Genomic DNA, 23,932 nt, shown 5'->3' on the forward strand with positions numbered 1-23,932 from the left:
TAGTTGGCTAATTGTTTAACTTGAAATAGCATAATTAAGATCTGTGTAAAGCACACATATTTCTCACTGGGTTTATCACCTGTCAATTTATGCCTAAATTAAGATCTGTGTAAAGCGTACACGTTTCTCACTGGTTTTATCACCTGTCAATTTATGCCTAAATTAAGATCTGTGTAAAGCACACACGTTTCTCACTGGTTTTGTCACCTGTCAATTTATGCCTAAATTAAGATCTGTGTAAAGCACACACGTTTCTCACTGGTTTTATCACCTGTCAATTTATGCCTAAATTAAGATCTGTGTAAAGCGTACACATTTCTCACTGGGTTTATCACCTGTCAATTTATGCCTAAATTAAGATCTGTGTAAAGCACACACGTTTCTCACTGGTTTTATCACCTGTCAATTTATGCCTAAATTAAGATCTGTGTAAAGCGTACACATTTCTCACTGGTTTTATCACCTGTCAATTTATGCCTAATAGAGACAGTCAAGACACTGCTCCGGTGGCCTAGTGGTTAGAGTGTCCACCAAGTATGCGGAAGGTCATGGGTTCTATCCCTGGCTGAGTCATACCAAAGACTTACAAAAATGGTACTAACACCTTCCTTGCTTGGCGCTCGGCATTAAGAGGTTAGTGTTAGGACTGGTCGGCCTGGAGTCAGAATAATGTGACTGGGTGGGACATGATGCTACATGTCTGCAACATGCTGCCCCAGTGCTAGACATCACTATAAGCTGCCACACTGCAGACATCGTAGCAATATGACTGAAAAATTGTTAAAGCTACATTATAAATCCAAATCACACACACACTTTGGTCTACTGGACTGGCATACCAACAGGGTCAAATCTGAGTAACCTTGTTACGGGGAAACTGCATCAAAATAGGAGTGTTGGAAGATGAGCTGTGCAGTACACTTTTTTTTTCAACAAAAATATTTGTTAAATAATATGTTTGCTAGATTAACAAGTTTTTACAAGTTGCAAAATTGTCATTCACCAATCAGACTCTTGAATATTTAACATACAAATCAGTAAATGTATACTTTTAAATGGGTGATTGGCAACAATTTGAAATTCTGCATATTCTTTTCAGAAAACTAGGGAAAATTAACCCTTGTTTTATGTTTCCCCCTCCACAACAAAAATTAAATGGTTGTTCCCTCACTATGTCTGTAATGATTCACTTGAGGTTAGCAGTTAAATTAATCAGTTTTGAGGCCCAATTGGTTGGCATTTGTTGATATGTCAGTGGAAGAATACAGATAAAATCGGTGTATGTTGGTGAGTGGCGGACTACATTATATATGTATCACTGTACATGAAATTATTTCTGTTAGAACAACCACTATGTTCATTAGTGACTGGCTTTACATCTGTGATTTCTGAACAAGTCTGAAGGTCATAGCCTTGCATACAGCATTTGGTTATGCACGTCAACATTTGTTATTTCTTAAACTTTTTTATATGTCTATCATTATATATGCCTAGGAGTGACAGCCTGATTCAGGGGTCTCAAAGACTTGGCTTGTGGGCCTCATGCAATCCACCAAGCTGAATTCTGTGGCCAGCAAAATGATTGGCATCACAAGGTGTCATGAGAGACAACAAAGGTAGTGCAGCCCTTGAACCATTGAAAATGCCCTGATGCAGCCCTTACAGTGGTTCGAGTTTGAGACCCCTGACCTAGATATTTTTTTTACCCTTTCGCAAATGTGGGTGGGATGAATTGTGTTAGGGTGTAGTATTATCCTGGACAATCCGTCCAAAAATTGCTTTTAGGTCACTGTATAGAACATTGGTATTTTAGAACAAATTTGTAGTTATTTTATTGTGTCATGGTAAATAACCTTGAATCACAAGTAAGAAATACAATCATGTTGTTTAAAAAAAATATAATTGTATGAATTGATTTAAATATAGTACTATACTTTGGCAGCTAATGAACATACATCATTAACATTTTATTTTCATGTAGTCATTTAGATCAATTTAAAATGCAGAGTATGTAGATATTGTGTATATATGTACAGTAATTTATTGATTTATGTGGAAGGGTAAGTTGAGTTTGAATGAAATTGTATTTAAATATTTACAAACCTCACTTGTCTTCACCAGTAAATTTTTATAAATTTTGCCAGAAAATTGCACCCAGTCATCAATAGAGCTTATATCTGTACTGGTCCTGAAACCAGTTGAATCTTTGCTGAATTAGCTGGCTTTTAAAATAAAAATATTTTATCTATTGCCTTGTTGCCAGCTTTCTTTTGGACAACAGTTCTAAGACTGCAGAAAATGTAAAAATTTAATCTTGTATCTAATGCCAAAAAGAAAAATGTTTCCATTTTACCTTGAAGCCTAGAGCTTCTTGCTAAAAATGTCAAGAATATTGTTACTGGTGTGATTTAGTGAAACATAATATTTCTTCATTTTGTACATAAGTGTTTCAAATACAACTCAGGGGTTAATGATTTGTTACTAGTATTTGAATTAAGCATGTGTGTAACTTGTTTAAATTTCAAACTTATTTATTGGAATATTTTACCAGAATATTATATAGCAATAAATTGACTATCATCTATCAGTTACATGTATTTGACCATAAAATAGTTATATATTTTAGTTTCTCATTTCTTTACTGTACATTTTTTTAATTATAATACCTTCAGCAGGATTTTTAAATTAGTTTGCACTCATCAAAGTAATAAAATGTTGAATTCTAAAATTGTTCATTATACGAAATGAAGGATTGAAAAATTTCTGCATTTCTTACTCTTTTTCACACATTAGAAAGGAAAAAAATCCAGGTTTTTTCAGTCAGTTGCAGGCCGAATATTTTTTGTAACTTTTTGAGTAAGAACTCGAGCTGAGGAACAAAGTCGTAAAGTCAGATGATATTTAGGGTGCGCATACATCATCAGAATTTGAGTTTCATAGAGGGACCCAAGTTGAGAAAAATCGGGAAGGTGTTATTCTAGCTTTATTCTAATTACACTCAAACCTATTTGTCTCATCCTCGGTTATCTCGAGAACCTATTTTGAGTGTTTTGGTCTGGTCTTGAAAAAACCCTTCTTTGTTATGCTAAATTTTCCATCTTTATCTTGACCCCCGTTAAATCGATAACCCCGTTATGTTGGGCATAATATTTTGGTCTGAAGTAACGTGGAGCTGCTTATTTCAATGAAATGCAACTTTTAATATCCATTTTGGAGAAATTTTACAAGAAATGACCTGCAAAAGCAATCATTTTTCACACACTATTTTGGTCAGTCATATTTTTCTACTAGTCACAAGCGAACACTTTGTAATATATCATCTTTAGGTCTGGCAGAAAAACCGGTTGCCTTTTCTTTCTTCTCCTGAGGTATCGTTAAAATCCTTACGTGTTACATGGGCTAATCTTTATTTTATTTACTGAGAAAGATTGAAACTATCATGTTAACCACAAAATATACATTGACTGGAGTTAAAAGATAAAATAGAGTAAAAATTGTACCTTATATATAAACTGTGTACATGTGTGCTATCTGAAATAAAGGTTTTATTTCAGAAACAGCACATGTACACACACATGAGTAATTTATTAACAACACTTTTTTTTGTATTGTATGATATGTACAGCTGTAGTCTGAATTCTGTCTAAAATGTTATATAATCACAACACTTGTTACATAAGTAAAACTGTATACAAAGCAATAATTCTAAAACTATGACCTGTTTGTTGGCATCATTCCAGCAAACCTAAGATAGAGACATGAATAAAAGTAAAGGACATCTTTAAAATTATGTTTCTGACTTTTATGAACCCTGATATCTTGGGGACCCGGTTATGTCAATCGTTTTTTGGACTCCCCCAATGTAATCGAGATAACTGAGTTGGACTATAGTTATTGACCGTTAGAACGTTGGGACTTTGAGCTTGACTTGCTGTAATTGACTTTCATAATGTTGGGAATTTGAGCTTGAACTTGAGTTCTTGCTGATAGTTATGGACCATCAAATTGTTGGAAATTTAAGCTAGATTTTCTTGCTCACAGTTATTGTCTATCAGCATTTTGGGACTTGAAGCTATAGCTTTAGTTTCTTGCTTACAGTTATTATCATTTTGTTGGGACTTTGGTCTTGGCCTTAAGTTTCTTACATAGTTATTGACTATCATCAAGTTGTGATTTTGAGCTAGAGCTTTAGTTCTTGCTTACAGTTATTGATTATCAACATGTTGGGACTTGAAGCTCGAGTTCTTGCTAACAAGGTTTTCAGAATATTGAGCTTTATCTATTTAATCTAAAAGCTTTATCCATTAACTTTTTAAAATGGCTTGCAATGGAATTTTTACTTGTGAATGGGAAGCAAAAGTAGGGAGAAAAAAAACCTTGAATTTTGGCTTGGAATTTTATATTAGATTGAAGGAGTAAAACAAGATTATGGTTGGTAAGGACCAGTTCACGATGTTGTCCAATTGTTATAATGCTCGTATATTGTGAGGAGACACAGTTTTACCTAATATGCATACTGTGAGATATTAGTACCATAATAACAATATATATGCAGCAATAATAGGACTTCTGCCATTAGAGTTATGATAAAACAATTCATATACTACACGATAATAATTGTACTCCATTGGAACGACACATTTTTTTAAAGAACCTGTGTCAGAATACCCTAATTTTGAAAGTACCATGTATTCCACACTTATGAATGATGAAAAATCACAACCATTTTTAAAAAACTATGGAATAGGTAGGTGTAACTGTGTCATCAAAAAATTGTTTCTTAGGTTCTGATTGGTTTTCTGTGCAACGGAGGTAATTAATATGGATATCTATGCTGATTGGTTTTCTGTGCAGTGGAGGTAATTAATATGGATATCTATGCTGATTGGTTTTCTGTGCAGTGGAGGTAATTAATATGGATATCTATGCTGATTGGTTTTCTGTGCAGTGGAGGTAATTAGTATGGATATCTATGCTGATTGGTTTTCTGTGCAGTGGAGGTAATTAATATGGATATCTATGCTGATTGGTTTTCTGTGCAGTGGAGGTAATTAATATGGATATCTATGCTGATTGGTTTTCTGTGCAACGGAGGTAATTAATATGGATATATATGCTGTTTGGTTTTCTGTGCAGTGGAGGTAATTAATATGGATATCTATGCTGATTGGTTTTCTGTGCAGTGGAGGTAATTAATATGGATATCTATCCTGCTTAATAAGCACATCCAGTATTATGCACATTGAATATTTTTAAACATGTATCCAACGTTTCGTCTCTTATATTTTGCTTTTCATTAAACATTTTTCTGGAGATGTTTATACAGGTATTTTTTATCTATAGTTAAAACAAAATTTTTAAATTATATTACAAAATGCTGTATTCTGATTGATTTTAACATTTTTAGATTTCATAAGGCATTACTTTGCTTATATATATTTATTGAAAATTACAATCACATATTTTTGTCTTGTCTTTGAGTGCTTTCTTTCTCAGAAAGCTTTATCAGTTATCATATTTGTTGAGGGAACCACAGTATCTTATTTGGTACAGCATCTGACTTGTAATCCAAAGGTCAGAGGTTTGATATCTGCCCATGCCAGTCTAGGTTGGCTGTCTCAATGTGTCCATGTGGAAAGGCAGTTAGGTCTTGTTTAATTTGCATGATATTGGAGATATTGTGTGAAAAATACCCCAAAACCTATGTGGTGCAATTAATAGAATTAAGAGTAATTTCTCAAAATACCAAATTAAATAATTAGTGAACTTGAAAACATGTTGGTATATCTGTTTAATGCATATTTTTCTGCTTTAAATGCATCAGGACTTGGAATCAGCAATATCAATATCACAGAGTAATGCAGACCTGACAACTCCTATGATTTTGCAGTAAGTCTTATGAAAATTACCCTTAAAATATGGACTTGCGACATAAAAGCAAAAGCTACGGAAAAATCATCATTGCTGAAAAATCTGGAAAATTTATTCTTCTGTCGTTTGATTTGGATCCATGTTTCATATTGGAAGTAGTTAAATTTGCCAGGGAACCAGACTACCTTTACAGCAGCACCTCAGGCTTTAAACTGCACCTATTTATTCATGCGAAGCATCTGCATGATCAAACTGTTGATCATAGAATTTTTTTTTGGTGTCCACCAAGAGATGCATTTTTAAGACGAAAGGGAAAAGAAACCTCTTGAAAAGGGTTAATAATAATAAACAGGAAAAAGTAAAAAGGAATATTCAGATTCTTGTGAATTAAAGCTGGAAAGGAAACAATTATGTTTATTGGACATCACATGCCAGTTTGAGTATGAATCGTGGCAGGAAATATGATTGCCGTTGTCATGTGAAATGGAAAAAAAATTTCCAAGAATTATGTCGAGAGACAGCAGCAAGTCATTAAGCTGCATAGGATTTGGAACTAAAATTTTTTCAGCTGTACTAGTGGTAAATAAAGTCTACAAGTACTTTGCAAACTTTTCAGTTAAACATAATGTTTATCATCGCTGCACGTTCCAAATACCTAGCTTTTTCCAGCTTTACAATAGCAGTTTATATTTTGTTACATCTTACTGAAAACTGGTCAAACTTACAGAAAAAAAATCAACTGCGTTACTGAGACGAACTCGTCAGGGTTGGCAGGTCTGTGTAATGAACAGTCCTTAATACTCATGGAAAATAAAATTCATTTGAGACCACTGTGGCATAACACTAGGTGATACCATGCAATAATAATGAGTAATGAACAGTCCTTAATACTCATGGAAAATAAAATTCATTTGAGACCACTGGCATAACACTAGGTGATACCATGCAATAATAATGAGTAATGAACAGTACTTGACACATGATAAAATGTAAAACTTGTTTTCATTTGATATGAATCTTGTGTGACCAGTTAATAATACAATGTACCACTTAAAGCAAGCTGCTATTGTCATACAGTATTCAGCTTGTTTCATAAATTACATAGCAAATGAGTACTTTTGTAATATCTGCTGTGTCTGACATATTTGGCAGTTACTAATATATGAAAATTGGGATTATATTTGTGGGTATAATTTTAATTGATTTTATATTTACAATAAAATATTGCATTCTTGGATACAAAATTTCCTGTTATAATGTTTTGACTTTAAATACTTGGGCGAAATTGCTAATTAATATGTATTTCAAAGGCTATGTTATATTGTTCCCTTCTGACGTTTAATTGGTTATAATGTTCGATTTGTATGGTCTGCTGTTCAATTACAACATTTGTATCACCCAATATGCCAAAGCAGGAAAAACAATCACAGTTAGTACTAAAGATGAGATAGCCAGAAGCTGGGGCTTCTCATGTATTTTAAGTAAGGTCCTCATTGGGCTTGTTAAAAAAAAATCTAATTTGTGATAAAACTGATCGTGCTCATAAAATATAGCATTTTATTTTCAAGTTGCTGAAAGACTTTTATTATTATGCGTCTTTACCCTTATGAAGATCGTCTACTCACCATACTTCTATTGAAAGCTATAAACTTTATGTACAAAAACGAAGCCAATGAATGGGGAACAGATTGCCTAGGTTACCTCTATTAGTACTCACTTGGCTTAACATGTGATTCTAACTCTGGTATGACAAAAATACCATTTTTATGGCCATCTACTGCACATACTGTTTTTATAGTACCACATTGATATTTAACTGATTCTTTGAAAAAAATTACCCCTCCCCATTCCTGAAAAAAAAAATTATGGCTTGTTTTTAGTTCTATCCAGCAAGAAACAGTTTACTGTTCCAGCAGCCTTAACAATCAGTGCAGTGATATGGCCGAGTAATGGGATTTAGGCTTACATGTATACACAAGTTTTTAACTGATTACATTATTATCATAATATGGAGAGTTTAGGCCCAGTGTGGGACATTTTTGAGGTGTTATAATGAAGGGTTCAAATTTGGTCCAGTGTGGCTTTTGAGTCTTGGATTAAAAATTGACCGTCCTTTGGTGGAGACAATAAAAAAAAAATGATACTGATCAAAAAATTGTTTTGGCAGAAACTCTGAAGTTATTTCAGATTAACAGAAATAGATGACTACTGACAATTTCTTTCCATTCAAATAAATAAAGAACTAATTTACTAGTTACTTATGTATTGAACAAATATCTTTCAACATAAAAGTGATTTTTATGATTCAACCACCCTCAGCTAAAATCCCAGTCCCTTCTGAAATGTTAAACAATCTTTATTGCATTTATTGTGCGTGTACACACACAAACACACACACACACATACATATATATATGTATGTAAGAATGAATACATCTTTATCCATCCTTAAATCCGAGAATATGGGAAGGATGTTCATCAGCCTTCACAGACGAATCATTGTTTGTTTGGGCCTTTAAATTTGATTCATAGCAAACTGGTAACCACCATTAATATTTTAACTTTAGACTAAAAAATTTATTTAAAAAATAGATTTTTTTTTTTGTTGTTGCTGTTATTGAATAGAGATTTGATGTACACACGTGATGCTCCATTCTTGGCCAACAGGAACCTATATGCAAAAAATCTGTTACTTTATAAACATTATATTAGTTACTTATTGAAAGAATAATACATAAATCTCTCAGCTGCCATTGTGAGCTAAACATTCCATTGTTTACAATTGTAGTAGTTGCTTCCCTTGGAACTGAAATCGGCAATCCCCACAGAATGAGCTGACAAATCAGTATTGTTAACTTCAAATCAAGCCTTTTTTGGTTGTTTTTGTCCAGAAAGTGACTCACTTCTATAAATAACAGGTCTTGTATTTGGATCATAAATTAGATATTTATATTTAATTGTTGATACATAGTTTATCTGCCAAATCTATTCATTTGAGTTTGTTACAAGTTGTAATATGCACCACTGGTAAGTCACATGATTATGACCTTACATCCCACTTCAGTAATTTTTGTAAAACATGCCTTGATGCTCGACCAATGTTGTTCCTTTAATTTTGTTTATGAGGTAATGCTACAGCTGATTGGCTGAGCTAGTGAACACTGGAGTGTTCATATAGCACTCTTGAAATCATGAATTCATGTCGCAAAGAAAAATATTCTTGTAAGTCGTTTATTTTCCTTATTTTAATAGCTGCTATGGAAAGTGTCCTTTAGACTAAATCAGGCTGATTTTTGTTAGCACAAGGGAGCAGTAATTTTAGTTAGCAGTGTGCTTAGATCATGTACAATTTCCAAAAGTACAATATCCAAAGAAATATCATCCACATTACATTAATGTAGCATAGAGGTATGCCAACATTCTCTCCATTGTTCAGAGAACATGGGTATTATTATTGTATGATTAAGTTTTGATTGTATGGCTGAAACATTAAAATAGTCCTTTTGAATAATTCTCTTGTATTTCCCCCCACAGAACAGTATGATTGTAAGAGTCTCTAACAAGTCCAGCCCCCCCCCCCCCCCCCCCCGATAAAAGTGAGCTACAGTGGAACTCTGCTATAATGCGATAATTGGGGTCCCAAAAATTGGATCAGGTTAATATCGGGGTCGCGTTAATGTGGGGTTTTACACTATTTTACTTTTTTCAAAGAACAACTCATTGGCACATATACGTGTATTCATGTCTAATGTATATGATGAACAGAGTATCAACACTGTTTACTATCGTGCTGTTGTGGCATTCAGTTCATCTATAATGCATGTAATTCCATTGAAAACTTGCACACAGATTTAAAATATTCAATATTTTTTTCCCCAGATCATTGTGTCTGAATTCAATGTCTAATATACAGCATGAACAGAGTATCAACACCGTTTGTTTGCCGTCTGATATCGTACCGTCGGGGCTTGAAATTAATCCATACTATATGTAATTCCATTTCAAAAATTGCATACATATTTAAACTATTCAATAATTTTGTCACACATCATTATGCGTCTGAATTAAATGGGAAAAATTAACAGCAAAATTAGGTTAAGAAAGACTAAGCACGGGTACGGTTCATTATATTCCAGGGTCTATTAACAGTGTCTGTACAAATTTCATACACCTAAAATTTTCTCAAATGTGTTTCCATGTACATTTATCGATTGCAAATTTCCAATAATTAATGCTTGTACGCCTATTCGTTTGAACGACTACAGCAATAATTACATATCAACACATCCTTTCAGCGAACATATAGCTTTTACTTAAGATTTTGTGAATATTGAAAGAAACGTGTGAAAACTACTATACTAATCATTGTGCAAAGTGTAGAGAACGAACTGTGTTTGTGAACTTGCTTTTCCATAACGGTAAAATATTTTTATAAAGAATAGGAAATTAATAACGAGTTCATAAACACCATACCCGTGTAAAACCCAAGAACTAAGTGCAGTAGGCCTGCAATGGTCACGAGTCACTTTTATAAAAAAATTTTTAAGCTGAATGCATGTGCAATTTCATACCCTTTCAGTTTCCAGCTAACAAAGCGGACACTATATACTGGCCAACTGATTGCGTCTAATAACACCACCAAGCCCAGCAAACATGTTGGCGGCTTTCATTTTTTGATGTTTATTAAATTGTGAGAATCTTTTATCAACCACCACATTGTCTGCTGCTTGGTTGTGTATGCAGTTAAAGAAGAAACACATGTTGGCTATTGTTTGAGCAACGATTGTATACATAATTAATTGAAGACAATCACAAAGACGACTTACTGGCTTTACTCATGGATCAGTAACAAGTAACATTTCCGGTAATGTTTATTTTAGCATAACACTTCAAGATCCTGGTGATATTGTTAGATTTCAGAAGCTACACCATGATAATTTTGGCATAACACTTCAAGAATCTGGTGGGGCCCCGATTGGCCGAGTGGTCTAAAGCGCTCTCCGTTACGGATCACTGCCATCTCACCTCTGTCTGCGTGGGTTCGAGTCTCGGATTCAGCCAATGTGGGTATGTGAGAAAGCTTGCCAGTAGCTTCTCGTGGGTCGGTGGTTCTTTCTAGGGTTTTCCCGGGTTCTTCCTCCACCATTAATACTGGCTGCCATGTATAGCCTATCGTGTGCTGAAAAATGGCGTTAAACCCTACAACAACAACAAGAAGAAGAATCTGGTGAAATTGTTAAATTACAGAAGCCAAGCCACGATTGTGTTATATTCGAATTCATACTCAAACTCTTCCCTAAACTGATAATAAACGTTTTACACACTATTTCTTGTAATTTAAGGTATTTTTCCGGGTACAAGAAAAATACACGTACATCTATTTAAAATTTCAGGAACCACGCTACAATTGTATTGTATTATATTCGAATTCATACACGATCTCTTCCCCAAAATGATAATACATTTTTTTGGCGCAAAGTGCAGAGAATGAATTGCGTTTATGAAGTTGCTTTTCCATAACGGTAAAATATTTTTTATAAAAAATAGGAAATTAATAACAAGTTCATAAACAGTCACCATACCCACATGTTGACTATTGTTTGAGCAACGATTATATGCATAATTAATTGAAGACAATAACATAGATGACTTACTGGCTTTACTCATCGATCAGTAATAAGTAACATTTCCAATAATGTTTATTATGGCATAACACTTCAAGATCCTGGTGATATTGTTAAATTTCAGAAGCTACGCCACGATCATATTATATTAAAATTCATAAGTGAATTCTTCCCCAAAATGATAATAAACGTTTTACACTATTTCTTGTACTTAAAAGTTTTTATTTTTCTAGGTACCAGAAAAATACACATACATGTATTTAAAATTTCAGGAACCACGCCACGATCATATTAAATTCAAATTCATACGCGATCTCTTTCCCATAATGATAATAAATTGTTTATACATTATTTCATGTTCTCTGAACAAAATATATTTTCATGTGCGAATGAATATACAAAATTTCGGGAGCCACGCCACGACTGCGTTATATCCAAATACGCATTTTAGCAGGGTTGCACTGTATTTTAAAAATGCACATTACATTTTGTCAACATAGCAACCAATGTTATGCTGAAAGACTGAAACATGAAACTAGCCAGAATTATTTCTGAGATATCAACAATAAATTTTATAGTTTGAAAAGGGATGGAACAGATTAGGTTCATAAAGATCAAAGGTCAAAGGGTAAAATATTTGCCTATTGTTTAATGTGGAAGAAGTGAATTTGTTTATACAGCATTTATTTTTTAATTTCCTTGCAAATAAATGAAAAGAAACATTTTCACTATATATTTCTTTTACTTATTGCAACAGTTTTAAATTTAAGTTGACTCTATTCCTATATTCTAAGTCTTCTAATTTCCCCATAATTAAGGTCACTACTCACACAAACATACCTCATGGCAAATTATGTAAGCAAGAGCAAAATGAGCATAATTAGCTTATTTTCATGCATAACATCAATATGAATGTATCATTTTGTTCAGAACATCATACATAATGATAAGAAAATAAATAAAAAAATTGCACAGTTTTACATTTGTTTAAAATGGTGAAATTTGCCAGTCATTTCACTATGGTGACCATTTCATTATATTTATGGTGACATTACTTGGAGATTATTTGCAAGTACCAATGATAATAACTTGTGAGAGTAAGTTCAAAATCACTTGCCATACCAATGATGTTTATAGGCATTTTAATGCTTTTGTTTTGTGCATCTGAGATGCACCAAGTCAATTCATTTCATAATGTTTCTGTTACGAGTATTTCCTGTTGTATTGTAAATATTTCTCATGCATTTGTCAGAGGTATGCCTATTTTGGGGTTTTGCATATATATGTTGGATATTTACAGGTGATGGAGTGTTATAAAGTGTAGTGCTATTTGAAAGAATGAGATAAACATGTCATAAAATAAATGTCACAAAAACTACAGATTTAACTATTATTTGTAAAGTATTTAAATAAAACAAAAATTTGAAGCATGATCTCTTCAGATTTTTTTTTTTTTGTTAAAATAAATGATGGGAATGTTCTGTTGAAATGCATTTTATCATTACAGACAGTAAGAGATTGTAATATTGAAATACATTTACTTCTTGACTAGAATAATAATTATCACTTCAGGTAAGTTTGATTCTCTTCAACATGAGGATGTTGAGAAGAATGCTAGGAACTCTATTTTGTTGAAGGCAAAAGTACAAAGTCGTAGATGAAACATTTTTCATTTGGGATAATTTTTATTATTATTTGGTCAAGTTGCCATAAATGTTTCAAATTAACACAACATACAATTATTTGGAACATCTTTGTTTTTCTGATGCATGCTGAATAAATTGGACTTGAAAACTGAGGTATTTTAAGTGATACTTCCCAAATTGTTAGGTTCTGGGTGAATGAACATCCACTTGAATGTGCAAAGAACAGTGGTATAACATTATAAATCTTAAAAATAACACCTGACTGTGTTTCAGCAAACAGTGAAGTACATGCACATTTAATCTTTAACTGTAATGAAAAATTTGAAGAAATCATCAGAAATCCAAAGTGTCCATCCAGGTCTCTATCATTATTCAGTATGTTGTATCATGTTGGCTATATCCTGATCTGACACCTCCAGTGCTCCATGGGGTCCATCCAGGACTATCATTAATCAGTGTGTTGTATCATGTTGGCTATATCCTAATCTGACACCTCCAGTACTCCATGGGGTCCATCTAGGACTATCATTAATCAGTGTGTTGTATCATGTTGGCTATATCCTGATCTGACACCTCTAGGACTCCAAAGGGTCCATCCAGGACTCCTTAATCAGTGTGTTGTATCATGTTGGCTATATCCTGAACTGACACCTCTAGGACTCCAAAGGGTCCATCCAGGACTCCTTAATCAATGTGTTGTATCATGTTGGCTATATCCTGATCTGACACCTCCAGGATTTTGACACAACCAATGGCTTCTGATATTTTGACTGCCAGCACATGCTTACACTTTAAAGAGAGAAAAATAGAAATTAGACTCTAAACACACCTGCAAGTGTAAATGCATTCTCGCATTCATTGTTATCAGAATTTGTGGCAGTATATTCATTATTAAATTTTGGAAAGGCTGACACCATTAGTGTTGTCCCCAAATCGTTAGGTAGACTAAGGTCCTGTTGCCTTTCAGGGCATTTAAAGTGTAGTTCAATTTTTTTTACAGGACACTACATGAGTCGAGACCTTTCTGGTGGCCTAGTGGTTAGAGCGTCCACTTTGAATGGGAGAGGTTGGGTTCTGAAACCCCAGCCGAGTCATACCAAAGACTTATAAAAATAATACTAACTCTGCATTAAGAAGTTAATGTTAAGTCTGGTTGGCCTAATGTCAGGGATAATGTTTACTGGGTGGGACATCCTGCTACATGTCTGCGGCATGATGCACCAGTGCTAGACATCACTATAAACTGTTACACTGCAGACATTGTAGCAATATGACTGAATGTTTTTAAAAAGCTATGTTAAAAACCCAAAACAAACATACATATGAGTGGGTATTTCATGTGCTCCACTGGTGCATTTAAGATATCTGTACTGCCAATGAAAATCCGGTTAATGATGCTAATCTTATGCACAAGATACAGCGTATTTGAACCTCAGCAAATTTAAGACAAGGCGGCCTCCAAAGGAGGGCAGAATGATATCTAGGAAGGCCTGGGTACAATGACCTCCTAAAATAGAATATGAACAACAATGAACCGTAGAGCTGTCATAAATCTCAGTGTCACATAGTGTGACTGGTTTACATCTTATTTTTGGACTGTTTTAACCACATACAAACTTAAAAAATGTAAACAAATGACCAATTTGCACATCAAAGATCTCAATAAACCAGTCTACACATCATATATCTCAATAAGGGTTGATCAGTCTGCACATCTATCTCAAGAATGACTGACTAGTCTGCACAACATTTACCTCAATATAGGCTAATCAGTCAACACACAATTCAATAATGAATAGCCAGTCTACACATCATATATCTCAATACGGATTGACTGTCTGCACATCATATATCTCAAAAATGACTAGTCTACACATCATATCTCAATAAGGATTGACCAGTCTGCACATCATGTATCTCAAAAATGACTAGTCTACACATCATATCTCAATAAGGATTGACCAGTCTGCACATCATGTATCTCAAAAATGACTAGTCTACACATATCTCGATAAGGATTTACCAGTCTGCACATCATGTACCTCAAGAATGACCAGTCTACACATCATATATCTCAAAAAGGATTGACCAGTCTGCACATCATGTATCTCAAGAATGACTGACCAGTCTGCACATCACTAACTAAACAAGCAAGCATCATACATAGCAGGAATAATTTTGAGACAGTTGTAGTTTTAATACCAAAATGAGTGTGTGTTTGTGTTTATGAGAGAGAGAGAGAGAGAGAGAATGCATATCCAAAAATGATCAAAGAGTTATAAATCTTGGATCATATAAGACTTTCTAAAGAATGAGTCTTACAGACAATGTTTCCACAGAACCCAGTGTGTGTTATAACATTGCAATGGTTCTATGCTGCATGCTGTACAAATATTGAGTGCGAGCGTGAATTGAAATTTTAACATAGCATTAACAATTTTTCAGTCATGTAAGAGTTTAACATTTTTTTCTGAGTTTATCGTGGTATAAACTGTCAGCTGCCGACTCACACAGCAAATAACGCCCGAAGGGTGTTATGTAAGCTGTGTGAGTCGGCAACTGACAATTTATACCATGATAAACTCAGAAAAAAACGTTAAACTCTTATAATTGAAATTTTAATTATTTGTTATGTTATTTTGTTTGCATCATTAAAAACAGAAATCTTAACTGAGTGTAGTAATACATGTTTGTGGTTTTTCTGTTAGGTAGCTATTTATAGCACCTGGGATGTCTAGCTTGATCGCAATAAGGTCATAATGTTGTTTTTCTTTAATGCTTACTTCGTGTCTGCCTTAACTGGCAGTGTTTATCTTATACTGTACATGTGACTCTATTTACAGAAGTGGGTATTATTAGAAAAGTAGTTCTCCTTACAGTTCATACAGAAGTGAATGCCATTCATTTTGATCACGTGGTAACATTCTGACCAATGGAAATGTTACATTCCTTTACCAGCTACTGGCATTGCAATTATATCGCTATGATGACTGCAGTGTGACAGTTTATAGTGATGTCTAGCACTGGGGCATCATGCCTCAGACATGTAGCAGGAGGTCCCACCCAGTCACATTATCCTGACACTAGGCCTGCCAGTCCTAACACTGACCTCTTAATGCTGAGTGCCAAGCAAGGCAGCTGTTAGTTCCATTAGTTCCATTTTGATAAGTCTTTGGCATGACTTGGCACGGGGTTTAAACCCATTACCTTCCATATCTGAGGTGGACACTCTAACCACTAGACCACTGGAGTGGTTTATACAGATACTGAACACAGATCATTAACATGGTTGTTGATGATGACTCAACCTTCACCTCATGCAAAAAGTAACAGCACCTTTTATAAAGGCACTCAATATACCACTGCCCCTCAAATGATGTGGATATGGTAACTGATCCCATCAAGTCACATGAATGCTCTTTTATCAGTGATATTTAATTTATTTTACATAATTTTAGTTCTCACATTAACTACGATATGTTCTCAATTATAAGTTTTGTTCAATTGAAATCTGCAAAGACCCAGATCTTATGCCACATAATGTGCAGGCAGATCTGGGTCCATGCAGTTTGTTTTGAAGTAATCAGTACAGCAACAACACAGACCCTGATCTACTGGTGCATTATGTAACATCAGATCAGGGTCTATGTTATTTGCACTTGGAATTAACTTACAATCAAGTAAATATGGTACCTTAATTTTGTGTTTTTGTGTACCATTACCACACAGCTTTGTCTGAACATCCCTCAGGATAAGGTAACTTCAATTACAATGCAGGTCACACTTATAGCATCCATTAATATGATTACACAGAAGGGGCACTTTACCTATGTCCTGCTAGGTTTTAATGACTGTAAAACAAAAAGGCCATTCATAAGATTTTGCATCAATTAGCAGCCAGTAGCATAGAGATTTTCACAGCAACAGTGCATATGGAAATCATACATACCATCATGTGCTCTTCTTTTAGCATTACTGAAAAAAAGGAGTCAAACAGAGCATTTTAGTCAACATAAAAACATGAAACAGTAACTTTCATCTGCAAGTGGAAGTCTGATATTTATATATCTTGTTTCAGTCGATGAAACAGTATTTAATTCAATTTGTAAATATAATGTGGCTCACTTTATGCATGGATTTGAGTTTGGGTAAATGCGTTCAACACGGCCTACTTCAAGATAAAAGCAGCTAAATTTTACTGCCATATTTTAAAAGTCACCAATATCTCAAAGTGAATGCAAAATGGGTCTCAGAATTATGTTTATTCCTCATTTATGCATTTTGCCTCATGAAGCGTGTGAGGTATCAGTTACTAAAGAGTATGAGGTGTCACATACTAAAGAGTATGAGGTGTCACATATTAAAGAGTATGAGGTATCACTTACTAAAGAGTATGAGGTGTCACTAAAGAGTATGAGGTATCACTTACTAAAGAGTATGAGGTGTCACATACTAAAAAGTATGAGGTATCACATATTAAAGAGTGAGGTATCACTAAAGAGTACGAGGTATCACTAAAGAGTATGAGGTGTCACATACTAAAAAGTATGACGTATCACTTTCTAAAGAGTGAGGTATCACTAAAGAGTGAGGTGTCACATACTAAAGAGTGTGAGGTATCACATACTAAAGATTATGAGGTATCACTTATTAAAGAGTATGAGGTATCACTTACTAAAGAGTGAGGTATCACTTATTAAAGAGTATCAGGTGTCATATACTAAAAAGCATGATGTATCACTTACTAAAGAGTGTGAGGTATCACTTACTAAAGAGTGTGAGGTATCACTTACTAAAGAGTGTGAAGTTATTGTGTTCTAAAAAGTGTGTGTATGATATGGATTTTTAACATATTAAAAAAAAAATCAGTCCTATCGCTACAATGTCTGCTGTGTGGCAGTTCATAGTAATGTCTAATACTGGGGCATCATGCTGCAGACATGTAGCATCATGTCCCACCCAGACACATTATCCTGACACCAGGCTGACCAGTCCAACACTAACCTCTTAATGCTGAGCACCAAGTGAGGCAGCTGTAAGTACCATTTTTATAAGTCTTTGGTATGACTTGGCTGGAATTCGAACCCGCAACCTCCTGTATCTGAGGCAGACGCTCTAACCACTAGGCCACCGGAGTGGTCTCTAAAAAGTGTGACCTACAATATGTATGTATGTATGTATGTATGTATGTATGTATGTATGTATGTGTATTAATGTATGTATGTATGTATGTTTGTTTGTATGCATGTAAGTATGCATGTGTGTGTGAGATTTGGATTTTTAATGATGCTTTAACAATCTTAGTCATATTGTTATAATGTCTGCAGTGTGGCAGTTTATGGTGATGTCTAGCACTGGGGGATCATGCTGCAGATATGTATCATCATGTCCTACTAAATCACATCCTGACACCAGGCTGACCAGTCCTAACACAACTCTTAATGCCGAGTACCAAGCGAGGCAGCTGTTAGTACCATTTTTATAAGTCATTAGTATAACTAGGCTTATGTTCGAACCCATGGCCTCCCACATCTGAGGCAGATGTTCCAACCACTAGATGCCACTGGAGTGGTCCTGTGTGCATGTGTGTTTGTTTATGTGTGTGTGCATGCATATGTATGTATGTATGTATGTATGTGTGTGTGTGTGTGTATGTATGCATGCATGCATGCATGTATGTATGTATGTATGTATGTATGTATGTATGTATGTATGTATGTATGTATGTGGGATGATATGTACATACTTAGACTACTGAGAAGTTCAGAAGATACTGTATATATTTTCTTACAAGTCGAGTACACTACAATGAAGCAGAACTGCCATCCCATAATAATCAGGCAGATATTAATACAGCTTGTTAGGAGTATTCAGTAGAACAAATAACACTGATCCTGATCTCCCAGTGCATTATGTAATAGCAGATCAGAGTCCATGTTGTTTACAGTTGGACTTGACTAGTAAGAGAGTATATAAAGTTTCAGCAGATCATTCCAATGAATAAAAACTACCGGTAATGTACGAGTCATAAAAGAATATTAACAAGTATGTCTTAATTCACTGACTGAAAGAAGTTAGAGATGTTTTGTCTTTTTAATAACATTCCGAAAAGTCAGAATACACTTAAATCCCCAGTATTAATCACACACTGCATTAATGGAATCACATACTCAGTCCTGAAACAAACCCCTTCCTTGCCTATTTCCTCAAAAACAAAAACTATCAAAACCTCAACAACTTTTGGGCCTAATGAAGTTTGAATTGAAATACTGTTAATAAGTGAAAACACTTTTAAATGATGATATGATTTCACTGGATATTGGTTACTGTAAATTCATTCAGAGTCAAATAAATAATTCCATGAATGTACAGCAAAACAAACTTTCATCACACACTTGTCAGAACAAGTTACTGGGGCCAAGCCTGACACTTCCAAGCCACCAGCCCCCTTTCTGCCCCCTCCACCAACAGCCAACAACTCACCAAACTCTAAATCTTTAAATGTCCCACCATGGCTATCAATAGCAAAAACTAGAAATATGGACAGCCAAATGCATTTGCTAACCTGGATATCATGAACATTTCTTTATCATTCCATTTAAAGAGATCCATCAGCTATGTATACAAAGCAGGAAAAAAATACATGAGTTTGGATCACATTAGAAGTATGGTGGTATAAATAAATATTGTGACATACATTCACAGAGACTATGTAGGGATGGTGGTAAACTTATCCTTGTATGGGGATGCAGAAAAGAAACCAAAGCTTGGCTGCTTAGTAAAGTTCTGTGGCTTGCAGCTATTGAGGCATAAATATTTAAAATTTACAAAAATGCATCCATTTACAAATGGTGCACTGAGGATGTATAATAACTGAAAAGTTTAAAAAGTTGCAGAGTGTTCAAGCTTCTACCCCATGAGCTGTGCAGCACTGCAGTAGCTCCTGGGTCATTTCACCCACCTATAGTGGCTTAGGCCTAGTGATGGACATATACTGCAGCAGGAAGTTGTTTGCTTGGTTGCTATCTTTGATCTTGACAAGATAGTGCCGCACCCTGTGCCTGTTCCCAAAAATCCTGACCTTGATTGGTATTGTCTTCAGGAAGCATTTTAAATCGAAGGTGCTGCACACATTTTGAAAGTGAAAGACCCATTTGGACTTGGTGACCTTGATATTTTGCTAAGGCACCAACTACAAGACAATTGCCTGATTCCAAACAGACAAATGATAGATGCACATACAGCCTCTATTCTTGTGAGTTTTTTATTTGCATTAAGTTTCTATACTATGAGGAAGAAAATGAGGTGAGACTATAACTGACAAATGTGACCTAGTGGAGACAAAACAGCAAGGCCTGAAAGGTGGTTTGGATTTTACTCAAAACAAAACTGTGACACATTACTGGTATTGACAAGCCTTGCTATAAAAATGCTTGCTTGGTAACTGCAGTTGCATAAATCCTATAGTGGGTCGGTGGCTCTTTCCGGGGGCTTTCCTGGTTCTTCCTCCATCATTAATACTGGCTGCCATGTATAGCCTATCGTGTGCTGAAAAATGGTGTTAAACCCCACAACAACAACAACAACATACATCCTATAAACCATTCAAGAGCCTGACCCTGACAGCACACCACTTTGAAAACATCCTCAGAAGCCAAGAGATTATTGTTACTTGCTACCAATTAGATAATGGAAAATGGGAGTCTGCAAGACAGGTGCAGCAGTCAATGACATAGTCAAGCTGGAAAGTATCCTCTGGCATACAGGTGTCCTGAAGGACATAGCCTGCAGTGACATTTATAAAAGTGGCAAGTTCTGCTCAAGCAGATCAGCAATAAGTTCTGTTGCTCTAAGAATACAACAGCCACACTTGGCCCATCACTCACTGGGCAAATTGAGTACTAGGAGGGTGACAGCTGGGATACATTCAGAGGGCAATGGAAGGCGAACCAAATGCAATTTTGGTTCTTGGTGTTCGGGACAAAAAAAAACTGTACCCCATGCTCACAGAACAGTTTGAGCTATGGAATAGTCAGTGCTTGTTATCAAGGCCTGAAGCATGTACACTTCTGCTGACAAAGAGTTGGCTATTAAAGTAATAAGCAAGGTCTCTGCTGCTGCTAGGCATTGCTCAAGAGTGAAATGATTGAAACTGTATACTGGAGGAGATCCTACAGGCATGCTTTGAGTGTGGACTTGTTGGTCTCTGGAACAGCCCTGAGGTCATCAACATTCACATGACTGTCTGTTACCCAGGCAGCTTTTTGATTACTTGGGAGTGTGCACCATACCCTGAATGGAGAGGTTTCCTTTGCAGTGGGATTACACGTGTGGCTTTAGATGACAGCTTACTCAAGATCTTACAGGATCTGCACAGCTGACCCTGGTTGTCACCCAGTTATTCTGCATGGTTTGGCCACCACTTTAGAAAACCAAAATAAAAAGAGGATGATTACAATGACTGTGGTTGGGCTGTCCTTGTTTCGCTGTGGTTTATATCAATACTGGTATACTAACACACCTTGAGGCCATTGTTTCTGTTAAGAAACAGACCAAAGTCTGGCTGCCAGAGGACAAGAAATCGTTGCCATCTGCAAGCATATGACACATCAACTGGTTACTTACTGTAACAAGACCAACTTGTGTGTTGGTTATGTCATGAACACAATGTCATTAAATACTACTATGGATCACATATGTGTTCTGCGAACTTGTGACCCTCCAATTTTCTATTACAATTCTGTGGTGTTAAAGTAAGTAACAGAAAAGAGTGAGAAGCAATAAGCATTAAAGATTCAACAAATACTTTATTTCCCTAGAATAAAAAGTAAAAATGTTTAAAAGCGAACTTAAGGTTTTGTGAATTAAATCCCAAATAATCCTAGAATTACTAACACAAGTCCTATTGAATAAAGTTCTGAATTATCTTTATAGGCAATCCAAATAATTTCCTAATCTGAATGTGTTGATGTGCCTGTAGTGGCCGGTAGTTTATAATGTACTTATGTGCCAATGACTTGAATTGTAATGATATGCCAACAGTCTTTTGTTGAATCACAGTAATATAATCCAAAGTTTTCTTGATTGAATTAACAATAATTCCCATTTAATGTCTCTTTCCAAGAACATTTTAGATGAACACTTTGTATTTCTAGAGAAGACTACTTTGATTTGAATAATTTCAGCCCAAATCAAACACTGAACACAACAATGATTCTGCTTCAAGATTTTATAGCTAGGAATTACAATTTTACATAACCCAGAACAGGTGTATAGTAGGACAGATGATAACAATGAAATCAAAGTGGCCTTTAAATGGTGATTTAAGAAGTTTGCAGGCAAGCAGACTCATAATCATGGCGAACGACATTTATGGAGCAGTGTTGTTGTAAGCAATCTAGATAATTTGCTGGAATGGTAGGCTAGTAGATGACCGAAACAAACTTGCCATTTTGTATACTGAGCTGTGCATTCATGATGAAATATAAGTTTAACACAACTACTACCTGGATTATCTTTTCAATTGGCAGTGCTATGTTTATACTCATGTTTTTTACGTGTCTTCCTGACTTGTGGAGCATGTGGTCTTCTGTTGACCTCATATTGATTGCAAGTGTATATTGGTTTGGTAAATGGCACCAACATCGATCAACATCATCTTCATGTTCTTGATCAACTCCCTCACCATAATTGTTAGGGCCGCTTCCAGTGCCTGTATCTTCTATGTCCCTGGGCATACATCTGGTATGGGATGCCCTTAATGTGGTTCTAGAAATACACAGTACCATGTGCAAACTCAGCATTCTTTGTCACATGCTCAAAAGCAAAACAATTGCCTTCATGCTTTTCACTGGCATGTTCAGGTTAAAGTTCCACGTATCATCTAATTCACCACCATCCTGCTATGGCACAGCACTTAGGTGAACAAGATAGCCACAATTACAATGTACTGTTTTTTGCCTGATCATGTATGTGGGTCACAATGTTGTATTCCAAAAAGATACCACATATGAAGCTTGCCCCCTTATTAATGTTCTGGATCACTGTGTCGTAGTCATTATACATATGCTCAAAAGTGAGGTACATGTATTCTGAATGGTCAGACTGGTAGTATGGCATGTGATAATTTAGCAGCTTGAATTCAAGTGGCACAATTAAGTGGTTACCAAATGTGGAAGCAATAAATGCTTTGGACTAGGTATCAGCATTTGAAATACCCTGAAACACAGCATTAGTCCACTCTTTTTTCCATCAGCTCGAGATCCTTGTAGATGTCTGAAAAATTAGCATCATTAATGTAGGTCAATTCAGTTGATTCAAACTTTAAACTGATCTTTATGATGATGGCCCTGCCCATTTGTTATTTATACAATCAACTGTATGGTTGGCATTTGGCATTGGTGAGCCGCCATTCAATGCAATTATGAATGCAAGCCCAACAGTGCTGTGCACAATGACATTGTTGCTCGTTAGGTTTTGAAATCTGAACACAGGTTGCTGGTTTTTGTCTTTGGTGCTTGAATGGTGCTACAACTTCTTTTATGTCAAGCACATGGTGGTGGGAGTAAAATGGTTGAATTTATTTTCATACTGAACATATCATGCTTGCAAAAGTTTGGTGTTATTGGTGTTTGTGTCCTTTAATATGTTAAGATCTGTCATATTAGCCCTCTGCTTATTAGTAAAATGTGGCTGAATACTTTGAAATGACTGACCTTAATCATCACGAAGACTTTGAAATGACTGACGTCAGTTATCATGAAGACTCTGAAATGGCCAACCTCAGTGGTC

The 23,932-nt window shown here is 35.3% G+C and overlaps 1 protein-coding gene across 3 annotated transcripts in view; it reads right to left on the bottom strand.

Annotated features, from left to right (window-relative positions):
- Window positions 1-13,160: 13,160 nt before the first annotated feature.
- LOC149775411 (zinc finger SWIM domain-containing protein 7-like) overlaps window positions 13,161-23,932 on the bottom strand; it is a 28,607-nt gene continuing 17,835 nt past the window's right edge. For all 3 annotated transcript variants that reach the window (XM_089943167.1, XM_089943168.1, XM_089943169.1), the window contains 2 exons: window positions 17,091-17,116; window positions 13,161-13,930 (listed from right to left, as the gene is read on the bottom strand). In XM_089943167.1, coding sequence (XP_089799293.1) covers window positions 13,826-13,930; window positions 17,091-17,116 — 131 coding nt within the window. In that variant the 3' untranslated portion in view covers window positions 13,161-13,825. The remainder of the gene's footprint in view (window positions 13,931-17,090; window positions 17,117-23,932) is intronic.

This window comes from Sinohyriopsis cumingii, chromosome 19 (genome assembly GCF_028554795.1).
Source record: "Sinohyriopsis cumingii isolate HCF-2022 chromosome 19, ASM2855479v2, whole genome shotgun sequence".
NCBI classification, from domain to species: Eukaryota; Metazoa; Mollusca; class Bivalvia; order Unionida; family Unionidae; genus Sinohyriopsis; species Sinohyriopsis cumingii.